The sequence below is a fragment of the Phascolarctos cinereus genome, unplaced genomic scaffold (genome assembly GCF_003287225.1).
Source record: "Phascolarctos cinereus isolate Bilbo 61053 unplaced genomic scaffold, phaCin_HiC Scaffold_2;HRSCAF=192, whole genome shotgun sequence".
Classification (NCBI taxonomy): Eukaryota; Metazoa; Chordata; class Mammalia; order Diprotodontia; family Phascolarctidae; genus Phascolarctos; species Phascolarctos cinereus.
Genome location: NW_027555625.1, coordinates 243,606,942 through 243,629,820, shown reverse-complemented (window position 1 = coordinate 243,629,820; position 22,879 = coordinate 243,606,942). Strand labels below are relative to the sequence as shown.

Here is a 22,879-nt window from a genome sequence, read left to right as displayed (position 1 = left end):
ATGAGAAATTCATAAGCTAATCTTTACGACCAGAGAGGGAGGACCCTTTGTGTCAGCAAACAACTTTACAAGCAGAAAGAAATGGTTCAGGGTATGAGAGGGCAATAAGGAGAAGGAGATGGGAAAGGAAGAGAATTCTTTCTTTTTTTCCCTCCTACTCTAAATACACATTAAAAAAAAAAAAAAAAAATCACCTATTCCAGCCAGGTGTTTTCAATCTTTTTCAGTCCCTAACACACCTTGGCTTTCAGAAAATCATCCCATGCCACTTATTTAACATGAAATGAAATGAATTCTAGAGTTTATCACGCATACACATGATAAATGAGATCAAATGAAGGGATTAACTTTTTATAAAGAAAAATTGATTTGACACATTTTTTTTGTATCATAAGACTGTTCTTTCTGTTCCACAACTTTGTTTACTAACAAAGGGATCTCACTATCAATAAGACAATATAGTTAATTACCAAATATTCTCAATTGTCCCTTGGCAAGTTTCTTACACCTTTCTGGGGAATATGCTAGCCGAAGTTGAGAACCTTTGATCTAATCTCTTAAATATCTACTAAGAAAATAAAACTAATCATAAGTTTGCTCTGTCTGGATTGTGAGTGGGGGAGGTAAGAGACATAAAATACGTCTATAAAGTCCTACAAGGTAAAAACATTCACAAGTCACTTTTCTCCAAAGTTAGCAAAATACACATAATTCAGAAGATGAACTTCATTCTATTATCTTCTCTCTTTCTACATTTTCTTCTGTCAATTTCATCTAGTGTTACAGTTTCAGATAAAAATTTTAGCTGAATGAATCCCAAATCTAGATCATTTGTCCTGTCTTTCTAATCTTCAATCTCCAAATTCCAACTAAATTCTGGTCATGTCTATCTGGATGCTTAAGTAATTCAACCCATTCTAAAATAAAATCATCCTTCCAGCCACCTCCACTCAAATGCTTACCATTGACTTTGATTCTCTTCCTGTGCTCCCATTAATTCAGTGTTAAGTCTATCACCACTGTAAGTAGGACCCTTGTTACTTTCTGTCAGGACTCTCACTAATGAGTTTTTCCCTCACTCTATTCCCTCTCCCCTTTTCTTCTTTAACATGCTAACTTCCTAATGGACAACTCTGATCCAGTTCCTTCCCTGATCAAAAGACTTCCGTGGTTCCCTATTAAGACATCCAAAGCCCTTCTTGATCTAGGTCTATCCCACTTGTCCAGCTTCTTATCATATTAATTCACTCCTCCAAATTATACTGCAACCAACATGAATCACTTGTCATTTCCTGAACACTCTCCTATTTCTGTGCCTTTGCTGAAGCGATTACTTGGAATGCCCTTCTCTTCCACATCTCTGTCTACTGAAATCCTACCATCATAGATCATGCTGTCTCCTCTATGAAGCCTTCTGAGATTCTCTAATTAGAAATAATCTCTTTTTCCTCTTAATTCTCATAATACTTTATGCATGCCTCTCCAGAAATTATAATGTAAGTCTTGAAATAGAGTTGTCTTTGCACATATTTGATCTTTCCTACTATATTGTAAACTTCTTGAGGGTAAACATTCTCTCATTTTTCTTTATGTTTTTCACAGAGCCTAGCAATACAGTTAATGTTCAGTTAATAATTATTGGGCATATACATGAGTTGAGTTGCTGAGAGAAACTGGGGTCAGGGAGGGGGCAGGGAGAAGAGTTCAATCACTCATTTCTTCATTCAAGAAAGATTATGTTTTCTACCATGCATGTGCCTCTAGAGAATCGGGTTAGGCACTAAGGCAAGGATGCTTACATTTTTTTCTGTCATAGATCCCTTTGACAATCTGGCAGACCTCTTCCCAGAATAAAGTTTTTAAATGCATAAATAAAACAGGATTGCAAGGCACAACAATTATGTTGAAATATAGTTATCAAAATATTTTTTAAAAATAAATTCCAGATCCCAGGTTAAGAACTTGAATCACTAAGTAGACCTAGAGAGATAAGACATAATTCCCTGTCTTCATGGAATTCACAGTCTAGTGGGATACATTCTACACATGGATCATTCTAACATACATATTACATGATAAATGCATACATGAAAAAGTGTTATGTGAGATCTGAGTGGAAGGTCATTTCTGACCTGGGATCAAGGAAAGAGTTAAAGATTTATTCCAGTCATGACATTTTAATGACTGTAATAAGCGTTCCCCTCCTTTTTTTTCCCTAAAGGAAAAAGGAGCAAAATTTAACCCAAAGGAATTAAAAGATGTCACAAGCCACTTCTAATCCGGTTTTAGGAAGGATTAACAGTGCTGTTGATGCTGTTGTTTTAAGCAGCAGTTGATAAAATACATATGTTAATAAAGGTACAGAATAATCCCTGGGGGTCCAAGAACCTCAATGAGCTAGAAGCAAATCACATGAAGCATATTATATTAGCCTTCAGTTGGCCATTACTCATGGCCTCTGTCTAGATACCAGTGCAGTCTTGTAAATCTCCTTGATGGTTTTATAGTTTACAGCCTCAAACAAGGGACCCTCCACATCCAAGGGTCTCTTTTAAAAGGACATTCTCCCCTGCCTAGTTCTTGACTGAAGGAAGATTACCCAATGTTTATTTTTACTAAAATGGCTTTAAGATGAAAAGGCCTTTCTCTGCCTTCCAACCAGTTCTTAAAGACAATAGTCATCCTGCTTTTTTAAAATTTCCTTGGTCCTCCATCACTTCTCTTGTCATAACAACAACAATAACAACAGCATTTACAATGTGTAGAGAGCTTTATAAATATCTCATTCATCTTTACAACAACCCTGGGAGGTAGATGCTATTATTAACTCAATTTTACAGATAAGGAAACTGAAACAGCAGTTAATTGACTTGCCTAGGCTGACAGAGTGTGTCAGAGGCCAGATCTGAACTCAGGTCTTGCTGATTCCAGGTCCAGCACTCTATCTACTGTGCCGCATAGCAGCCTCTTTGCAGGGGTAAACAAAGTGTGCACTGTATATTTGGCATGCGCAGTTTACTCTTGCAAATGCACTGAATGAGCAAAATACACACCAGTTAAATACAAAGATATGATTGAGAGGACTCCATGAACTGCTTTGTACAGGAGGTCATACTTGAACTGGACCTTGAAGGAAGGTACACCTAGCATACACACCACAAAATTTTAGATGTCTTATGTTGAGAAAGGAAGATGGCCCTTGGAGTCCCATAGCGTAGGACAAGAAAAGAGTTTTGGACTAGAAATCAGGACACCAAAGTTCTAGTTCTGGCTCTACCACTTATTATCTGGCTAACTTGGGGCATATCATGCAATCTCCCTTAGCTTCGGTTTTCATAACTATAAAATGAGAAGATTGGAATGGATGAACACCTAAAATACCTTCCAGCTCCAGTGCTCTGTGATTCTGTGTGATTACCATCTCTATGCGCACAAACAGTGAAATCCCTTTTACCTACTATACTTGATCAGAAAGCAAAATACAATACACTTCCAACGAACTGGGGAAAAGAACAATTAAAATTCACAGCTAACCCAAAAGCTCACTAAAGGAATACATAAAACCTTTATTATCTGAACTTGCAATCTGAATTTGAATTCAAGCTTTCTGTGGTTTCAAGAAGTGCTGTGAGGGTTGAATGAGATAAGGGGTGTAAAATTCCCCTCTCCAAGCTGTGCCACCGCCTCATCTCCACAGGACTTTCTCTCCCATACCATAGAAGCCGTCTTCGTTCTGCAAGCTCATTCCACTCCTGGACTGCTCACATTGGAAATAGTCTTTGTCCCTGACCCTCTCATTTTGATTCACTGGTTCCTCTCAGACCCTCCAATTTAAGAGTCTCCTTCTGCCTCCAGTCTACACTTCTGACTCAATTCCACAAGACTTTTCCCTATCTTGCCCCCAGACCAGTACCTTCTCTCCCTTCCCCCATCAGCTCCTTTTTATATGTGTCCCATTAAAATGTAAGCTCCTTAAGGATAGAGATTGCCCTTCTTAATAAATGCTTGTTGAAGACAATCCCAAAGCACTAATGATGAAGCATACTATCTGCCTCCAGAGAAAGAACTGACATTATTTGAATACAGACTAAAGCATGCTATTTTTCACTTTCTTTCAATCCTCTTCTTTTATTCAAGTCTTCTTGTACAAAATGACTAATATGGAAATGTTTTACATAATTGCATATGGAAAACCTATATCTGATTGCTTACTATCTCCTGGAGGGGGCAGGGGAGGAGGGAAGGATAGAATTTGGAACTCAAAACTTAAAAAAAAAAACCCAAATGTTAAAAAAATTGTTTTAACATGTAATTGGGGAAAGAATAAAATATACTATATTTCAAAAAAATGCTTGTTGGCTGACATTTTGCAAATTTTACATGCAAATTTTATATTCCCAGCTGAGTTACAGCTTTGCTTTGTATCCTCTATGAAGAAAGGCAAATTAAATACATAAAACAGGTCTCAAGGGGAATCTAACCTTTCTACTCCAACTGACACAGCTCTAGGTCAAGACCTCGTTATCTCTCAGGTAGATGTATTATAGTCTCCTAATTGCTATCCTTGCCTTCCAACCTCTTCTGCATTTTCCTAATGCACAGCTCTGATTGTGCCACACCCCTGATCAAAAATATTCCAGTGATTCCCTACTGTCTACTGTCCAAAACATAAATTCCTAAGCTTGGTGTTCAAGGCCTTCCACAAACTGGCTCCAACTTAGCATTCCAGCCATATTTCATGGTATTCCCTCGCAAAGATGCACTACATTTCAGCTCCTCTCTTGGCTTTGCACACACCATGCACTAAACCACTTTGCACTATACCATGGCTGGAACATACATCTCTCTTCGCCTCACTCACTATTACATATTCATCTATTGAAAGAATTCTCTTCCTTAACATTCCAGACAAGTATGATCTCCTTATAGCATCTCAGGGTTGGAAAGAAGCTTACAGATTATTTTTGTTTGAAGCGATTGGGGTTAAGTGACTTGCCCAGGGTCACACAGCTATTAAGTATCTGAGGTCAAATTTGAACTCAGGTCCTCCTGACTCCAGCACTCCGCTCCATCCAGTGCCACCTAGCCACCCCAGTTTATAGATGTTTTAAGGCATACTGGAATAACAATATCCTCTACATCCTTAACAAGAGGTCATCCAGCCTGTGCTTGAAGACTTCCACGAATGGGGAACTCGCCATCTCCTAAGTCATTCTAAGTTTTGGAAAATATAGTCCAATTTTGCCACAAATTTCCTTTGCAACCTTAAGCAAATCATTGGATTCAGAAGATATGAGGTCAAATCCTAACTCTGTGATCTTGGGCACATTACTTGATATCTTATATTCTTAGTTTCTTTACCTATAAAATGGTGGCAATTATATATTCTTTTTATATCTCAAAGATTTGGCATGAGAAAAAGAAGATAATTGCTTTCAAGATGTTCTAGAAAAATAAAAATACTACACAGATATAAAGCATTAGCATTCACTAGCCGGTTTTTCTAGGTCTGACAAAAGCCGGTAGAAATGTAAAACAAAAGGTATGAAGACAAGATCCCACGACGCTATAGAATCAACCTGCCTGGTCCCGTTCTTCCAGCATGTTTGTGATCAGGGCCCAATTTGAATCCCCAAAACATAAACTATTTTTTAAGGATGTAGGGTTTAGAAAAACCCAAATTGCCTTTTGCCAATTTTTGTCTTTAATTTTTAAAACATGCCATTTATTCTGAAAAGAACCTAATCTATATCTTTTCTGGCTTGCTTACATTTCATTCACTGAAATGTTATTTTTTTTAGCATGATTTGATGACTAAGGATCCTTCTCCTTTAAAAAATGTTTTGCTTAAAACAAAACTAAAAATATAAGGATTTGGGGGCTTGGCTGAAAAATTAACAAGCAAAATATTCCAGTTTTTTCACTTGGCAAAATGTACTCCCTCCACATTTCAGAGATGCCTCTGGTTGGGGAGTTAAATAAGGTACCTAGTGCATGACTGTTCATGAATGACTTTTCATGGCAGCCAGGTCTCATACTCAGAGCATCTGAAGCCTTTTTTTTTTTTTTTCAGGTAGGGAAGCACTAAAAATAGCAACTCAATCTGCTTCCCCTTCCTGGATCTGAAGAACAGAATAATGAAAAAATGCCCCAAGCTAAATTGGATTTACCAGAAAGCAAGCCACACTAAATCAGTATCCCTGCATGAATTTGTTTTATGCAGACCCCTTTGATTTCTAATACTTTAGGCCAAATTGACAAAACTTAGAGTACTATTATAAGGATGGAAAGGGGAGTTGGAAATTCAGGGCAGTCACAGACCCCTATGCCAGGTGGTCAACAAGGGAAGGATGCTGTTCCCCAAGGAAGAAGTCAGAATCTGTATTATAGTGTGGTCTACACTGCCTTTTGTTCTTCCCCCGTATTGTTCTTAGTCAGGGTGAATTTTTTTTTTTATAATATATTCAAACCAGGATTCAGAGTCTCACAATAGGAGCTAGCAGAGGAGGTCTTCACCTTGTGGAATTCACACCTTATAAATAATTTTATTTGAGCCCTATGCTGTCATTAAAATAACCTCTAAGAGCATGGGTTCTTAACCCTTTTGTGTCATGGATCTCTTTGGTAGTCTCTTGAAACATTTAGGCCACTTCTTGGAATAATGTCTTTTAAAAACCAAGGGAAATGTTCAATTTCATTTAGAGGTCAGTGAAAATAAAGATGTAATTTTTCCCCAACCCAACCCCAAGCTAAGAACTCCTGCTCTGGAGAGATAAATAGATCCATGTAAAGAAAGATTATTATATTATCAAATTATTTTGCTATTAACAAAAGTTGACATAAAATGTGAAGTAAGGCAGGATGATAAACTAAATCAGTGGTATCAAATAGAAATAGGTGCTGCTAATAAATACATAAGGATCCCTGTGAGTCAAATATTGACTTTGTTTTAAAATGTAATATTATCTATGTTTTGTTATAATTTTTATTTATTTTGTTAAATATTTCTCAATTACAGTATTATAATCTGCTTCAGGCCATACCCTGGAATGTTGTGGGCCATGTGTTTGACACCTCTGAACTAAAGGATCTCTAAGATTCTTTCTAGTACATTATAACATTCTATTGCTCTAAGGAGGATAACATTGTATTCCTAGCTTTGTCACTAATTGTGTGACTTTCGCATCTCTGGGACTCAGTTTCCCCACCTGTAAAATAAGGGTGCTAGACTAGATGATATCTAAAGAATCTTCCTCAGTTTCTTCACTATAAAATGAAGACATCGGATAAAATGATCTCTAAGATTCCTTTGAGCTTTTACATTTTATAGTAATTGTCTATGAAATTTTTCTGCATTCAGATATGATTTGTTTGCTTCAATTCAGGGCCATGAAGAAAATGTCACATAAACAAGCAAAAACAAACAAACACACACATGAAGCTCTGCCACCAATTTAAAGTGAATAAAACAAAATTTTAGCACAATCTAGACCGAAGCAAATGGTTGAACAACTAAAAAATTCATTGGTAAATATATTTATAAGCCATCTAACAATCAAGTGCCATTGAAAACATAGGGGTGTCATGGAACACTCCAGAATCTCGAGTGTTATGCTAGAATCTCATTTGGAAGTCTATTTATTTGGGAAGCTCCAGCTCCATGAGCAAGACTCCCTAGGACATATTGATTCTGTGCTGGCCCTCGACCTGTCTGTGTGATCCCCCACATTCTACTCCCTGAATCCTTTGAGTTTCCAATTCATGTGATAGCATAGATGCCAGAAAATTGATCAAGGCCTTGGCTTACCTTGCTCCATCATCTCCAGCAGACCCTTTTTAATGAGTTCATCCCGACTTTGCCTCGTAGCAATCTTCTTTTCCAACACTGCACAACACATAAACATCAAGATTATCAGAAGTCAAGAGCCAATTCATTGCTAATGGTTGCTCATTGGAAAGAAAGCAGCAGCGGATGGTGAACCTCGAGTTCGCTCAAAGTAAGCAATGGGAAATTGGCTGACCAAAAGGTTACATTTAGTTCTGGGTCCAGATATTTTACAAATTTTGAATACTTATTTGTACAACAGTTCTGGGACTCTCCCGTTAACCATTCTCTAGAACTGTCCATATAGCACAACCAGTCAAGCATCATAAGCATCCCTCTCCACCCCTTTTTTTTTAAAAGACAATAACCTCAATGATTTATTTTAAAGGCAAAACTGTGGAAATCCCTCTTCTCTAAACTAGTTGTTCTCTGGCTCTGACAGTTCAATAATTTACCAGGCAAGGAATGTAACCTTTTCCTGCCCCCTTCACCCTGATGTATTTTTCTGTGGTTTGCATTATCATTTGCTAAATACATTTCGACACACTATTTATGTCAGTCCTCAGCTCTAAGACCTTTATGCTTTCTCCCTCTAGAAAGTCCACAAATAAATCATATATTAATAGCATTCATAAAATTCAAAAGAAAGGCTCTTAGCCAATAAGCCTTCTCCCACCCATGGGCAGTTGCCAAATCTTGTCAATTTCTCCTTCAGAACACTGTTCCTTCCTCTCTCTATCCAACAGTGAAATCTGTTCTGCATGTGGTGACCATGTCTCCCTTACTCTCATCATCTCTCCGTTCTCCTAACTTCTCTCCCACTCTGCTCTTCAGCTGACATTCAAAGGCTGTCACAAAATTATCTAATGTCATCTTCCCTTGGTATTAAGATACCATTATTTCCTCTTTCAGAAAATCTTGCTACAAATTAATTTTTACCCCAGCATATGATGTAATGGCTTTTAGAGATTTGACCTTTGGTTTTATTGGTACAGAAATTCCCAATTCAAGTTGGCATCTTTGCTGCAACATAAGGCTTAGATATCTGTGTAAGTGAATTATCCAGGGTCACACAACCAGTATATGTTAGAGGCAGGCCTTGAACCCAGCTCTTTCTGACTCTGAGACCAACTCCTTTCACTAGGCAGCAAGGTGGTACAGAGCAGAGAGCACTGGGCATGGTTTTAGGAAGACAAACTCAACTTGGGCCTCAAACACTAGCCGTGACTTTGGGCAAATCACTTACTCCTTACCTACCTCAATTTCCTCAAATGTAAAATGGGGACCATAAAAGCACCTACCTCACAGGGTTATTGTGAGGATCCAATGAGATATTTGTAAAGTGCTCAGTATAGGAGCTGGCACATAGCAGGCACAAAATTAATGCTTGTTCCCTACTCCTTTCTTCACACTATGTTGCCTCTGGGTTTAGTGTCTACCATTAATTGTGGTTGCAAAAACTATACATCCTATGTTAAGAGCTACTTGCAAATAAACTAGCACTTTGAGAAGGTGCAGGGGACTTGTTCACCATTAAGGCTGGAAAGACCCAGGTGGAAAAGGGGTAGGATAGAAGCCTTTAAAAGCATAATGAGAATGTAGTATGATTAAACATACTAGGTAAGTGGCAGAGTGAATAGAGTGCTGGGCCTGGGGTGAAGAAGACTCATTTCCCTGAGTTCAAATCTGGCCTCAGACATGTACTAGCTGTGCGACCCTGTGCAAGTCACTCAATCTTATTTGCCTCAGTTTTCTCAACTGTAAAATGAACTGGTGAAGAAGATGGTGAAACACTCCAGTATTCTTGCCAAGAAAACCCCAAATGGGGTCATGAAGTGTTGAATATGACTGAAAAATGACTGAACTGAACTTCCCAGAGTAGGGTAGTAAGTATGTAGATCTCTCTGCCCCAGAAAGAAGGTTCAGGCTAAAAAAATTTTTTTTAGAAAGGGTAATTTAGGAAATGAGAGTTCTATAGATTAGTAAGATTATTTGAATGAAAAGGAAGCTTACAGATTGTCTAGTTCAACCTCTTCATTTTACCAGTGAGGAAATTGAGTCCCAAAGAGATGCTGTGACCCCTACAAGGCAGAGCTAAAATTCCAACCCAATTCTAATTCCTAGCCCAATATTCTCTCCACTACAGCACTCTGCTTTCTCTAAACAATGAAATAAAATACTAAAAGGTATTAACAGAGATGAATATTGCATAGAGAAACTGTAGTGGAAATCTCATCTGATTAAGTCAGGAAAGCTAAGCTTGAGGTACTCTACCCACAGGCAACTTGGATGACTTTAGATAAATCACTTAAGGAAGTGATAGTCGCCTTGTTTTCCTTATCTGTAAATTGAAAAGGTTGAGTTAGAAGATTTCTAGGGTCCATTCTAGCTTTAATATTCTATGAGAAATTAGGATGTTAGGAGCACATTGCTAACCCTTGATTTAGCCATGAAAAAGTCCAACCCTGTCTTTCTAGAATGTATTCTTTGGCATTCCCATCAGAGACAGAATCCTGGGCTGACCTGGGGTACCAATTCTGATGTTTTCAAGGAGATTGAGATCATAATAAGGATGGCAGCAAGGAGCTTTACAAATGACAGATAGTCCAGGTAGGCCTCAAGTACCTTTTCCAACATGGTGGCAGCTGACAACCATGATGATAAGGAGTTGGGGGGCAGGAGACAATGTATAATAGAATAGACAATGTATAATAAAATAGGAAGCATGATATAATAAGCATTGGATTCAGAGTCAGAAAATCTGGATTAGAGTCCCAGCTTTGTAATTTACTAGCCATGTAACTATAATCATGACTTTTATCCTCTTTGAATATGTTTCTTCACCTATAAAAATGGGGGGGGGGGAAGAATCACCCTTGTTTTGTTTTATAGAAAGAGTTATGATAGTTACATGGAAGTAATGTCTAGCAAAATAATTTGAAGAATTATATAGTGCCTTCCTGAATTAGAGTTTGACAGGACCTCAGAGAGCTCAGTACAACCCATACCTGCAACTGGATCCTCTCAACAGTGTCCCTGATCAGTAACCATGCAGCCTCTGCTTGAAGACCTTGAGTGATGGGGACTTACTGCCTTGTAAAAAAGTATACATTCTGTTTCTGGACAACTCAGATAGAAAGGAAGTTTCTCTCTATATGGAACTGACATTTGTTTCTCTGACATATCTACCCTAAATCTCTCTTTCACATGATACACTGATCACCTCTCATATACATGAAGACAGCTCTTATGTTTTCCCTCAGCCTTCTCCAGGCCAGTCACCCCCAGTTCATTGAACCAATCCTTCTATGACCTCCTTTCTTCAGTCCTCTCACCATCCTTGTTGCCCGTCTGGGCTCCAGTCCAGTTTGTTAAAGACCCTTTTAAAATGTGAAGTCCAGAACTAAATACAAAAGACCAGATAGTCTTATTAGAGAAAAGAACAGCAGGATTACCACACCCCAAGTTCTGATTACAATAACAATGTAATTTAAGATTCAATTAGCATTTTTGGCTGCTATGGTACACTGTTAATTCACATTGAGCTTGCAGGCCACAAAAAATTCCATTGCTTTTGTTTCATTTAGTTTTGGTTTTTTGTTGTTGTTAACAAGAGCTTCTGTCTAGCTGCTTTATCCTGTACTACAGTTGATTAAAAAAAAACTACCCAATGTAAGGGACTTTACATTTATCCCTATTAAATTTCATCTAATTAGATTAACCTTATTGTTCTACCCTGTCAGAATCTTTCTGGATCTTAGTTCTGTCATCCCATGCTAGCCATCCCTCCCAGCTTTGTGTCATCTACAAATCTGATAGCAAATGAAAGTAAGTGCCATAATTAATAGGCAGTGACAGAGTTCAAGCAGCCTAATGAAGATGATATTGTCTCCTTATTCCCTGACTACTTATACCCTCTTAGCCTCTTCAGAGCAGTGAAGAAAACAGATTGCTGGGACATCCCAAGGCAAGATCTGCTAAAGCAGTCTGCCAAAGAGCTTGAGCCCAAGGTCTCAGTCTCATTTCATATGAGCATCTTAGATGTCAATTATGCATCACAACTAATGATGGGTTCAAAAAAGAGGCTAGAAAATGAAAGGCTGGGGCAGTCAGTGATGTTCAGTTTCAAGCAGGTTGTTTCAAGACAGTAACTTTCCCTCTTCATTATCAAGCCTCTGTTGCCTCTGTCATTGCGACTCACTTTTTTATGAATCTCAATTAAATAGTAGAAAGAACAGAGGAGCTGTAATTCACTTACTCTGCCTAAACTATGCTCTTCACAAGACTTCAGTGAGATTCCCCACCAGTAACAAATCTCATTATTTCATTATGACTCTTCTGGGTGGGAATTTGCCTTCCCCTTCCCCCTTTATATTATAGCTTTTACCTGATGAAGTCTGTTTCAGCTTTTCATTTTTCTTTTTCCTCCATTTCCAGGGTTTAAAGATCCTGCCTAAGGTGGCCAGTTTGCTGTTCCTCCTCACTGGGGGAGTGCGAATCCCTGAGACCAGATATTCGGAACGTACTGCAGGAGACTGGTCCATCTCATCTAGAAGAGAAAAACCACAAGGGGATAATCATCAAGCCAACAGTATTTTGCAGGAAGATTTATGGGCACTCTTTCACCTTTGAGATTTCCAAAACCCACTAAGGATCACAGAAAACATTCTTGCTTCCCCTGAGGAATAGCTCAAATCTTCCCTTGGGCCCCACAGAAATTTTCCCATTTTTGTACCCTCCAGACACCAACCATGCCAACACTTACCTTATATAACCTGCTTACTTTAGTTTGTCTTTTATCTAAAAATCACACTTAATTAACACAAACAAGAAACAAGGGTTTGAAGGTAGGAGGCAATGGAGAGTGTTTTTGATGGCCTTCAGTGTAGCATAATTGGATGAAGGTAGGTTTAAGTCCCATCTCTGTCACTAAAAAGCCCTTGATCCCTCCCTTTCTGGGCTTACCTGTCACTATTTCCCCTACCCTGAACGTGAGAGGTGCTGTTTACAGCGAAAAGAATGCTGGATTTGGAACTGGGAGGTCTAGGTCCAAACTCTGCTTCCAACAACTTGAAGAAAGTCATTTGATGTTTGCACTTCAGTTTCTTCGTCTGGAAAATGAGGGAGCTGGACCAAATAATGTCACAGGTCCCTTACAGTACTCCACTCCACAGTCCTCTCCAGTCAGGGTATTCTCTTCATTTTATTCTGCCTCCATGAATTTGTTCATGCCATTCCCACTTCCTTGAAGATGCCTCCATCATCCGTCACTACAAGGTTAAGTCTGATTTGTCAATAACATCAAGATTAGTTTGCTGTAAGATTTGCAAACTATTTCATCTGCATGGTGGGTAGGAATAGGCTACAACACATTACAAATGTGTCCTGGAGGAAGCACAGATATCAACGAGATCACAGAGCCAGGGGAGTATCCCTCAAAGTGACACTACGAGGTAGGTTGTATGAGTGTCATTATTCCCATTTTATAGATAAGTTTTCTTTAAAGGATAAAGCAACTTGGCTAAGATCAAACCAGCCTAAATCTCCAATTTTCTTGTGAACTCTTACTTCTTCAATCCAGTCAGACGTGATCTTTCTCCTCTGAACTCCTAGAACATTTCTTCTCTATGCCACTGCGAGCACTTAAATATATACTGCCTTAAAATAATTGCGATTTTATTTACAATCATGTATATGTGCTTGGGTCTCCTCTTCTAGACTATTTCTGATTCATGTTGGTGACCACACACACATGCATACATGCACTCAAATTCATCACAGGATCATAGGAAAATGGACTTTGGGTCGGACAGGACCTTAGAGCTCAGCTAGTCTAACTCTCACCTTTTAATTCAGCAAGCATTCAATAAATGCCAACCATGTATTAGGCATAATGCAAGGGGCTTAGGATATTCAAATGGATCACTGATTTCATTGATTACCACCCCTCCATCCTACCCACACTGTAAGGTACTTGTCCATATCCTCCTGCACATTTGGCATGGAGGGCCAATCCTACATGTTAGGGACTATCCCCAATTTCTCCTACCTTTGCAAGGCCACTGGCTGGCCACCTGTCATACCTCATCTTTGGTAAGTGACCAGATCCTCTTCTCTTCCTAGCTCATAAGTCCTTGAGGACATCTTTACACCTATTCTTCTTTGAAGTTCCTCATTGGTTTTGTGTAGCAGACTGCTCACACTCACACGTACCTCCTTATTGCTGACTGTGTGATATTCATTTTTAATTATTCAGAGATTATTGCATCCCAAGTCTCACTGCCCTATAGCAATATGGGTAGAGTACTGGGATTATTAAAAGCTCCCCTTAAAAGTACAGGGAGATCTTTTTCATTTCAATGAGGATTTGGAATTCAATAAAAAGGGGAAGAGTGTCTGCCCTCAAGGGGCTTATATTCTATTGGGAGTTCAAGAGAAAACTGAGGTCCAGAGAGAGGGGTGAAATAACTTGCTAAAAAATCACATAGATAGCAAAGCAGCAGAACAGTGCCTGGCACATAGGAAGTGCTTAGACAAATGTTTATTGACTTGCTAACTCGAACCCTGGTCCTGTAACTCCAAATCCTGTCCTCTTCATTTGGTCCAGAGTTTGCGCACCTATCATACAGCATAGGAGTTCAAGAAGCTTTTGCCCAGTGGCAGCTGAAGCAACCAGGGGAGGCTGTATGAGAGTACTAAGTGACCTGAGTAGGGGAGAGCAGACAGCAAGGAAGGAGAGAGGTACAGAAGTGAATAAGCAAAGAAAGGATGCCAGAGATGAACTGTGCCAGCCTCACCACTTCGCCAAGTCCTGGCATTGGTCACGGTGGTTTCAGAGCAATGTACTGAGAGCACTGATAAACAAAGCATCAGACAGATTCCTGGGCCTGTCTGGAAAACGTAAAGTACAGTAGGAAGCACTCAACTGGAAATGAATATTTGTATCTGAATGCGTCGGTGCTTGATAAGCCAGGGAGGAAAGAGTTCGGAGGGTTCTGTTTACCTGGCTTCAAGATCTGTTGGAATGATGACATAATGAAAGCTGTTATCAGACTTTACAGATTCTCCTTGTTAGAGACTGGCTTCTGAACCAAAGTAGGCAGGGAAAGACATGCTTATTAGGCTGATCCGTACACATCAGAGCAGGGACAGCTGAAGTGGCATGAAGCTCTCCTGGGCATCTGACAAACACTGAAATGAAGATGTTCACATCAATCACTCAGCCCGTTTCACAGATAATCAGCAGGTGTACACCCTCTTTGGGAATTTGAATGAGGAAGACAGCACAGTCTCTCCAGAACTTCCTCGTGCTCTGTGGCTCTCACTGCCTGAACAAGCCCATTTGCCCCAGGAATTTCTCAAGCATGCAAATGGAGATTTGATAGGCTGGCAGATTTTGTGAGGCCATGGCAAACTGCTGACCCAGGAGAGGTTTACTGATAATTCCAGCATTTTTACAAGGTGGCTTACATGCTTCTACACACCCTTATTGATTCTCAGGTCATTTTCATGTGGTACCAAAGGTGCCCACATACAGTTTTGTTAGTGAATACAACATGCTGGTACCTTAGCCTAGTATCAGATCATATAGCATAGTAGCCAGAGTTCTGAATATGGCATAAGGAAGACTTGATTCTGAATCCCACCTTGGACAAATGCAAGCTGTAGGACACTGGGGAAATCACTTAACTTTGCTGAGCCTCAGTTTCCTTATTTGTAAAATGTGAATAATAATAGCCCATCTTCATTTTGTACCTAAATTTAGACTTCTCCATCATGCATTGGATACCTTTTTCCCCTTCCTTTCTTTTTAACTTCTTTTTGTGTGTTTGTCTTTCTGCATAAGACTAAGGGCATGGACTGTCCCTTTTCATATTTTCATCCCCAGTGCTTAGCATGGTGACTGGCACATAGGAGCTGCTTAATAAACATTTTTACAGATGAGGAAACTGAGGCTCAGGGAAATTTAGTGACTTGACCAAGATCACATAGGTAGTAAGTGACAGAACCATTGGTTGAGGGAGGACCTACAGTGGTAAAAGTTACAAACTCTTTAATCTATGTAAGCCACTAAGATTTGAATTACGGGCTATGGAAAGAAATTGATACATGCTTATTGTGAGATGCAAATGAGGTTTTATACATATGATATACATATATGCGTATATTTTTGTTGTTCAGTCATATCTGACTATGATCTCTAGCTCATTTTACAGATGAGGAAACTGAGGCAAACAGGGTTAAGTAACTTGCCCAGGGCCACACAGCTAGTATCTGAGGCCACATTTGAACTCAGGAAGATGAGTCTTCCTGACTCCAGGACCGGCACTCTATCCACTGTATCACCTGGCTGCCCCATATGCATATATACATACATACATACACACATATGTATTTTTTTTACAAACTATGAAGTATTAAATAAATTTCAGCTATTGTTGTTGTTATTACAATTATTACCAGGAAAACTATGATATATCTAAACTATATCATAACAAAGCCAGAAAGGCAGTCTATACCTTATCCAGTACTTTCACCTATCTCTAGTCATACCCTCAATCCCAAATAATTCCCTCAAATTGATCCACATCTCATAACTATCCATCTTGGAATGTAACAACTTTAACATTGGGGAAAGGTCTTTAATTTAATCTGATTCTCTCTTGTTGTAACTTGTCAGTTCAACAAATCACTTTAACACATTTATTACTCTTATCGCATATAGGTACTGGGAGCCTCCCTCTTTAGACTGTTCAGTTGGAACTGAAAATATCTTATCGTTCTTTTCCTTTTCTAAGAAACCAAAGAACAAACTCCATGGAGTAAAACAGTCTGGTTAAAAATACAATCATATCATGTAACTATTTACCTTCTGAGTATGTATTTAATTATGTCTACATAGCCCATAATTCAAATTTTATTGGTTTATACTGATTACTTCAAAAAATTGTAACTTTTACTACTGAGGGTCCTACATTGACCAATAATAGCTCTGTCACCTATTGCCTGTGTGATGTTGAGCAAGTCACTAACTTTCCCTGGGCCTCAGTTTCCTCATCTGTAAAAATGAGAAAGATCAGATCAGATATCTTCTCTGTTTTCTTCCAGGACTGGATTTATGATCATAAGACTAACGGAGGTCACAACCCTACACCTCAGTGGATGGTTTGCATAAGTTGTTGTAACTAAAACCTCATTATCCTGCAGCTAGCCTTTCTTGGAGTGATGAGCTAGGTTGGTCATTCAACCGCACCCACATGGCTATGACTAGGCCAATGCTATAGAAACTTTTTCAGCTTGCTGAGAATGATAAAACTAGCACTGACGTTCATATACTGCTTTAAGGCTTGCAAAGCACTTCACTTACATCATCTCAGTTTATTCTCACAGTCCTATGAGGTAGGGACTAAAAGTGTTATTATTCCCATTTTACAGATAAGGAAACTGAGGACAAGAGAGATTAAGTGACTTGTCCATGGCCACATGACAGAAGCTGCCAGAGTTTATACTTCAGTGCCACACTTTTGGAAACCAATGAGTTCCCTCCACACTAGATCAGGCATTAAAGAGAATCTTGAGCAAAGGATTCCTATAGATTAGGGAGGGGGGAAAAAAAACTTAGACTGAGACAGTACAATAGTAATGTTCCAAACTCAGACATTCAAAAAAGAATCAGCTCAAATACTGACAAGTTTTTGAAGACTCTCCAGTCTCTTGGCCTCTACTCTTGTTTTCTTTTAATGTCTATTTTTGTTACTTGCTAGGTAGCAAGTTCAAAAACAGCAGGTTCCTACAGAACCTGGAACTACAAAAAAAGTGGCTTGTTGGTGAAGTCCTCAGGTAAAGTTCCATAGCATTGCCAACCCTCCAAACATCCCCCAAAGGTTCAAGTCATTTCTAATCTCTGGTCAGCATTTCAGATTTTCCAGTTGTCATATATGAGACTGCTGTTTAATTAATACTTTTTTTTTTTTACTACCTGGGTGTTTGTACCAGAGAAGTTCAGGAGAGATGAGAAAGTTGGAAATTGAGTTATTAGGCTTAGTTTTTAAAGCATCAAAGTCTATTTTTCCTCCCAACCAGTGATAATAGAGGAAAGGGTGTTGTATATCAAACATCTATCAGTAGAACTATTCTCTAGGCTTTTACGGTCTTGGTTATGATGAGTGACAGAGTGAAGAGGTTATTTAAAATATGCACCCTTTCATACAAAAAGCCACAGGCAATCCTTGTAAAATCAGCATTGCTTCCAAAATAAGGCCAGCTGACACCATTCCCAGAATACATAACCCTGGGAAGCAGCGGATTGGAGCATAGGAAGTCAGTGGCAGAAGCCCCAGTAGCATCTCTAAGAATTCAATCTGGCCAAGGCTCCTCTTGCTCATGAAGGAAGTTCTGGTCACCATGATTACCTTGTACACTCCTTTCCAAAACTTAGGGAATTCAGAGAGAAATCCTATTGCATACAAGGTACTGGGAGCCTTCCTCTTTAGACTATGTTCAATTGAAACTGAAAATATCTTATTATTCTTTTCTTTTTCTATGAAACCAAAGAATAAAAACCCCATCGATCTGATATAAAAATGCCTCCACCTAATAACAACAGCTCCCATTTACACAGTACTTTTGACATTACAAAGAGCTTCCCTCAGAATTTCCCTGACAGATATGTAAAATCAAGTTGACGTTTATTTTTCCAGATGAGAAAATCAAATCTCATTGAGGTAATCAGTCTACAGCCTACCCAGCCCACAGAGAACACCCAAAACAAAAAGAAATGACAACCAAAAAAACCAACAAACCCTTCTCTTCTGCTTTTCTCTTTACTTGGCTGGAGAGCTGCTGCCTCTAATGAAGCATAATGATCTCATTTCTGACTTCTCAGAGGTGATACTTCTACCAATAAGACAGAGTGACTAAGGGCACAATCACCAATTCTCTGACCCAAACATTTACCCATGAGTATGCAATTTAATCACATGAGGTAGGTACGAAGCATCCATTTATAGAATGAGAACTGCTGACGTATCTCCCATTTTTTAACCATATATTTACGTGGTATATGGAACTGTATTTCCTAACTCCAATTTGGTCACATATTTCCTGTATGACCTTGGACTTTACCTCATACGGCCTCAGTTTCTTAATCTGTGAAATAAAGGATTGGGACTAAATGGCTTCTAAAATTCCTTCCAGCTCCAAAGCTATAATCCTATGGTTTTGATTACAAAGTTAGGCAAATAGCATGGTTAATAAGGTTATATATGCCATACGTAGATTATCAGTTAAAAAATGATTATTAAACCTGGACTGGATTTTAGAGATAGATTTTGCATGTGGGGAAGTAAGGCCCAGAATGTGGAAGTGATTGCCCAGGATGGTCACTGTCAATGACTGATTAGTGACAGAGTTGGAAATGAAAGCTAGAAGAGACCTCAGAGGGCATCTATACCAACCTCTCTTCTATTTTACAGATGAGGAAACTGAGGTCCAGAGACTTTAAATGACTTCTGACTTCCAGTCTATTATATTATGCTGCCTCCTCTAGAACATAATAAATGAGATGCTAAAAACATGGTAGTACCACATATTGTTTCTTTTAACTCACTTTTTCTTAAAAATAAGTTGCTTGTGTTGTCATATTTTCCCTCCCCCTACTTCCAGATAGTCATTTTAAATAATAAATACTATTTTGAAGAAAATAAAAAGAAAGAGGAAGAAGAGGGAAAAGAAAGCCAAGGTGATCAATAAACTAAAAAATCTGAAAATAGCTGCAAAGTTCTCCCACCTTTACAAAGGAGTGGGATCTGGTGGATGTCTTCTCACATCTCTCTGGAGCAATGCTTGTTCTTTGTAATTTTGCAACATTCATTTTTGTTTGTTTTGTGATAGTTATTCTTTCCATTTGCAATGTTATGCATTCCCTAAGTTTCAAGCTTAATCATTCTTATTTTTTATTTTTTTTGCTAGGCAGTTGGGGTTAAGTGACTTGCCCAGTTAGAACATGTCGTGTATTTTGTGTCTGAGACAGGATTTGAACTCAGGTCCTCCTGACTTCAAGGCCAGAGCTCTACCCACTGCATCACCTAGCTTCCCCAGGTTTCAAGCTTAAAGGGTCACAAAATCTAGGGTAGAAATGAGCCTCCAAGGTTACTGGAAATCAGGATACCTCAGTTTACATTCTTGCTCTGCCACTTAGGAGGTGGCTGGGTGGCTCAGAGGCAGAGTGCTGGGCCAGGAGTCAGGAATACTTGAGTTCAAATACAGCTTCAGATACTAGCTGTGTGATCCTGGCAAGTCACTGGAGAAGGAAATGGCAAACCACTCCAGTATCTTTGCCAAGAAAACCCCATGGGCAGTACAATCCACAAAGAGTAAGACAAGATTGAATAATAACAACAACAACAATCTGCCATTTACTAATCCTGTAACCTTAGACAAGTCACCAAATTGTCTCTCCAGGCCTTTTTCCTCATCTGTAGAATAAGTGGTCATGATTATGGCATAGCATACCTGAGCTAGAACAGACTTCAGAGGTCATCTACTCTAATTCTGCCTTCCTGTCCCCCATTCCCTACTTATATTTTGACTTCGGACAAGTCATTTTCTTTCTCTGGGGAAAGTAAAGTCCAGAAAGGAAAAGGACATGCCCAAGGCCACACAGGGAATAAGTAGAAGAGCCAGGATTTGAACTCAGGACCTCTGATTCCAAATCTAATTCATGTACCACTTATGGCATGATATCCATATATGAAAAATCTTAAGTCACCATCCTTTCCATTTGAGGTCAAAGTGTGAGTCAGAAACTTACCTTTTCTTGCTTATTTTATGATACATCTGTTCAGGCAACCTAAAAGTGGGCTATTTGCTATTATTCTACAATCCCAGCCTGTCCTCAAAAACTCCATCTTTGCATTGGCTGTCCATGTATTAGGATAGGTACCTTACCTCATACAGAATCTGTGCCCCTTCCTTTCTGCCAACTGACATTCTCCTTCAAGGCCAAGGTCAGGTGTCACTTCCTCAATTAATCTTTCCATGATTCATCTCCTACCTTGAATTTCTCACTCTACAGTGTTTTATCTCACCTCTTTAATTATCTTTTACCTTTTATTCATGCAAATGTCTTATTGCCTTACTATTTCACAAACTCCATGAGAGCAGAAACTCTTATTTCATCTTAAAATCCTGAGTGCTCAGTAGAATGCCCCTCCCACAGGAAAAGTTTTTAATTAATATTGAATTGAAGTATACCTGGCTGACAGGGACAAAGAAAGCCCTCCCTAATCCCGTAAAAACATGGGTGGAGGCAGTGACTTTAATTCTGTATCAGCCCCTTGACAGTCCACATCTCCTAGGTTGTTCTACTTCAGGATGACACAACCAAGGATTTACATACACTCCATGAAAGACTGCAATGGCATCCCATTCTTTCCTCCTCCTTTCCTCTAGGCAGCCTGCAGAAGACTTCAATCTGAAGAGTCTTTGCTATCTGGCAAATTACGCTTTGTCAGGGTTTGATAAAAGATCTTCACTGAGAATGCATGAGTACAATGGGGTCTTAATGTAACAGTGATTTAAAAGAGTTTAAAAAATGAAGACAGGATTTCCAGAGGCATCTTATTCTTTGGTCCTGTAAATGCTATTTCTTAAGGATAAAGGTGGGAGAGGGAGAAATGTCTCTTCCTATCCTCTGAAAGATACCTGGATGTCATTTTATTCTTTACCATTATTCCCATACAGACAGAAGGAATGTGGCATTTTTACAGATGTTAGGCTCTTTGTGAAACTGAATACCAATTATCTATTTGTCTAGGATAGGGACTAGATAATCTCTGGTTCTTTAAAACTTTAGGTAGTCCAGAAAGATGCTGGAGATATTCCCCATCCCATCATCAGTGCTTCCTTTCTAGCTCTGCTGACAGCGAGGGGACACTCATAATGTCAAAAGGTAAGATGGCACAGTGGATGAGCTTTGGAGTGGGAGTTTAGCCAATCTGAGTTCCATCTTAACTAAGAAACTTACTAGCTGTGTGTCCCTGGTCAAGTCACTTAACCTCATTGTGCCTCAGTTTCCTTTTCTGTAAAATGAAATTGATGACCTCTAAGTTTCCTTCCAAAATCTCTTATCTAGCCTAGAAATCTAGATAAACCTGGATTGCAAAAGGTATTCAGGTCTGAGTGAGCTGATACGCTACCAGTTATACTTTTAGGCCATAAGTTATTGATCCCATTGCATTTGTAAGATGATCAGAAGTATGTTGGGCCAAGAAGCAAAATACTGCATAATGATAAGGTAAAATTGGAATAAGGAGAAAAGGAACTTGACAAGAATGTATTCCAAGACCTCTCATCCCTATTAGGATGCAGCACATCAAACAGGCCATGAGACACTGAACATCTCCCAGTTCCTTTACCTACAGTAAATGGTTCTGTTCCTACCACTGACTTAAAGGAGCACCTGCCACCCAAGGTGACTAACCATAGGAACAAATCAGAATGCTTTCCAGGCAACTGTGTCTTCTACACAGCAGGTGTTTAATAAACCTTTGTCAAGAAAATAAGAAGCTAGCACCTCTATTTTAAGAGAAACGTACTCATCCTAGGTCCCAACTTCAAAAGTAAAAGAAAGAACTTCCTCTCTGTCTTGGTCTTTCCTGTGAGGTAATCTAACTTAGCCTGTAGATCTAAGAAAGGGAAGAATATAGGATTTAAAGCTTGAGAGCCTTAGATATTACCCAATGCACACCTCTCATTGTATAAATGAGGAGAGTGGTCTAGAAAGGGCAAATTATTTGCCCAAGGTCACACGGGTAGCAAACAACTGGATGGGGATTTAAACCCAGGTTCTCTAATTCTATCTCATGCCTTTTCTACTGTCCCATAGCACTAGCACCCTAACACTTGCCTTAGGAAATGACAGGACTTAATGTGGGGGCCTATCTCTCTGGGCTGCAGTATTTCTGGAAGGAAAGCTACTTCTTTGTACTCATGCCAATCTCTGCTTCAAAGCAAGGACATTTCAAACTGAATTAAGAACCACGCAGTAAATCA

At 39.1% G+C, this 22,879-nt stretch overlaps 1 protein-coding gene across 1 annotated transcript in view; it reads right to left on the bottom strand.

Moving 5' to 3' along the window:
* The window catches only part of PHACTR3 (phosphatase and actin regulator 3), a 301,575-nt gene that overhangs the window by 115,478 nt on the left and 163,218 nt on the right, over positions 1 to 22,879 (bottom strand). The window contains 2 exon segments of the mRNA XM_020981478.2: positions 7,808 to 7,885; positions 12,213 to 12,374. Coding sequence (XP_020837137.1) covers positions 7,808 to 7,885; positions 12,213 to 12,374 — 240 coding nt within the window.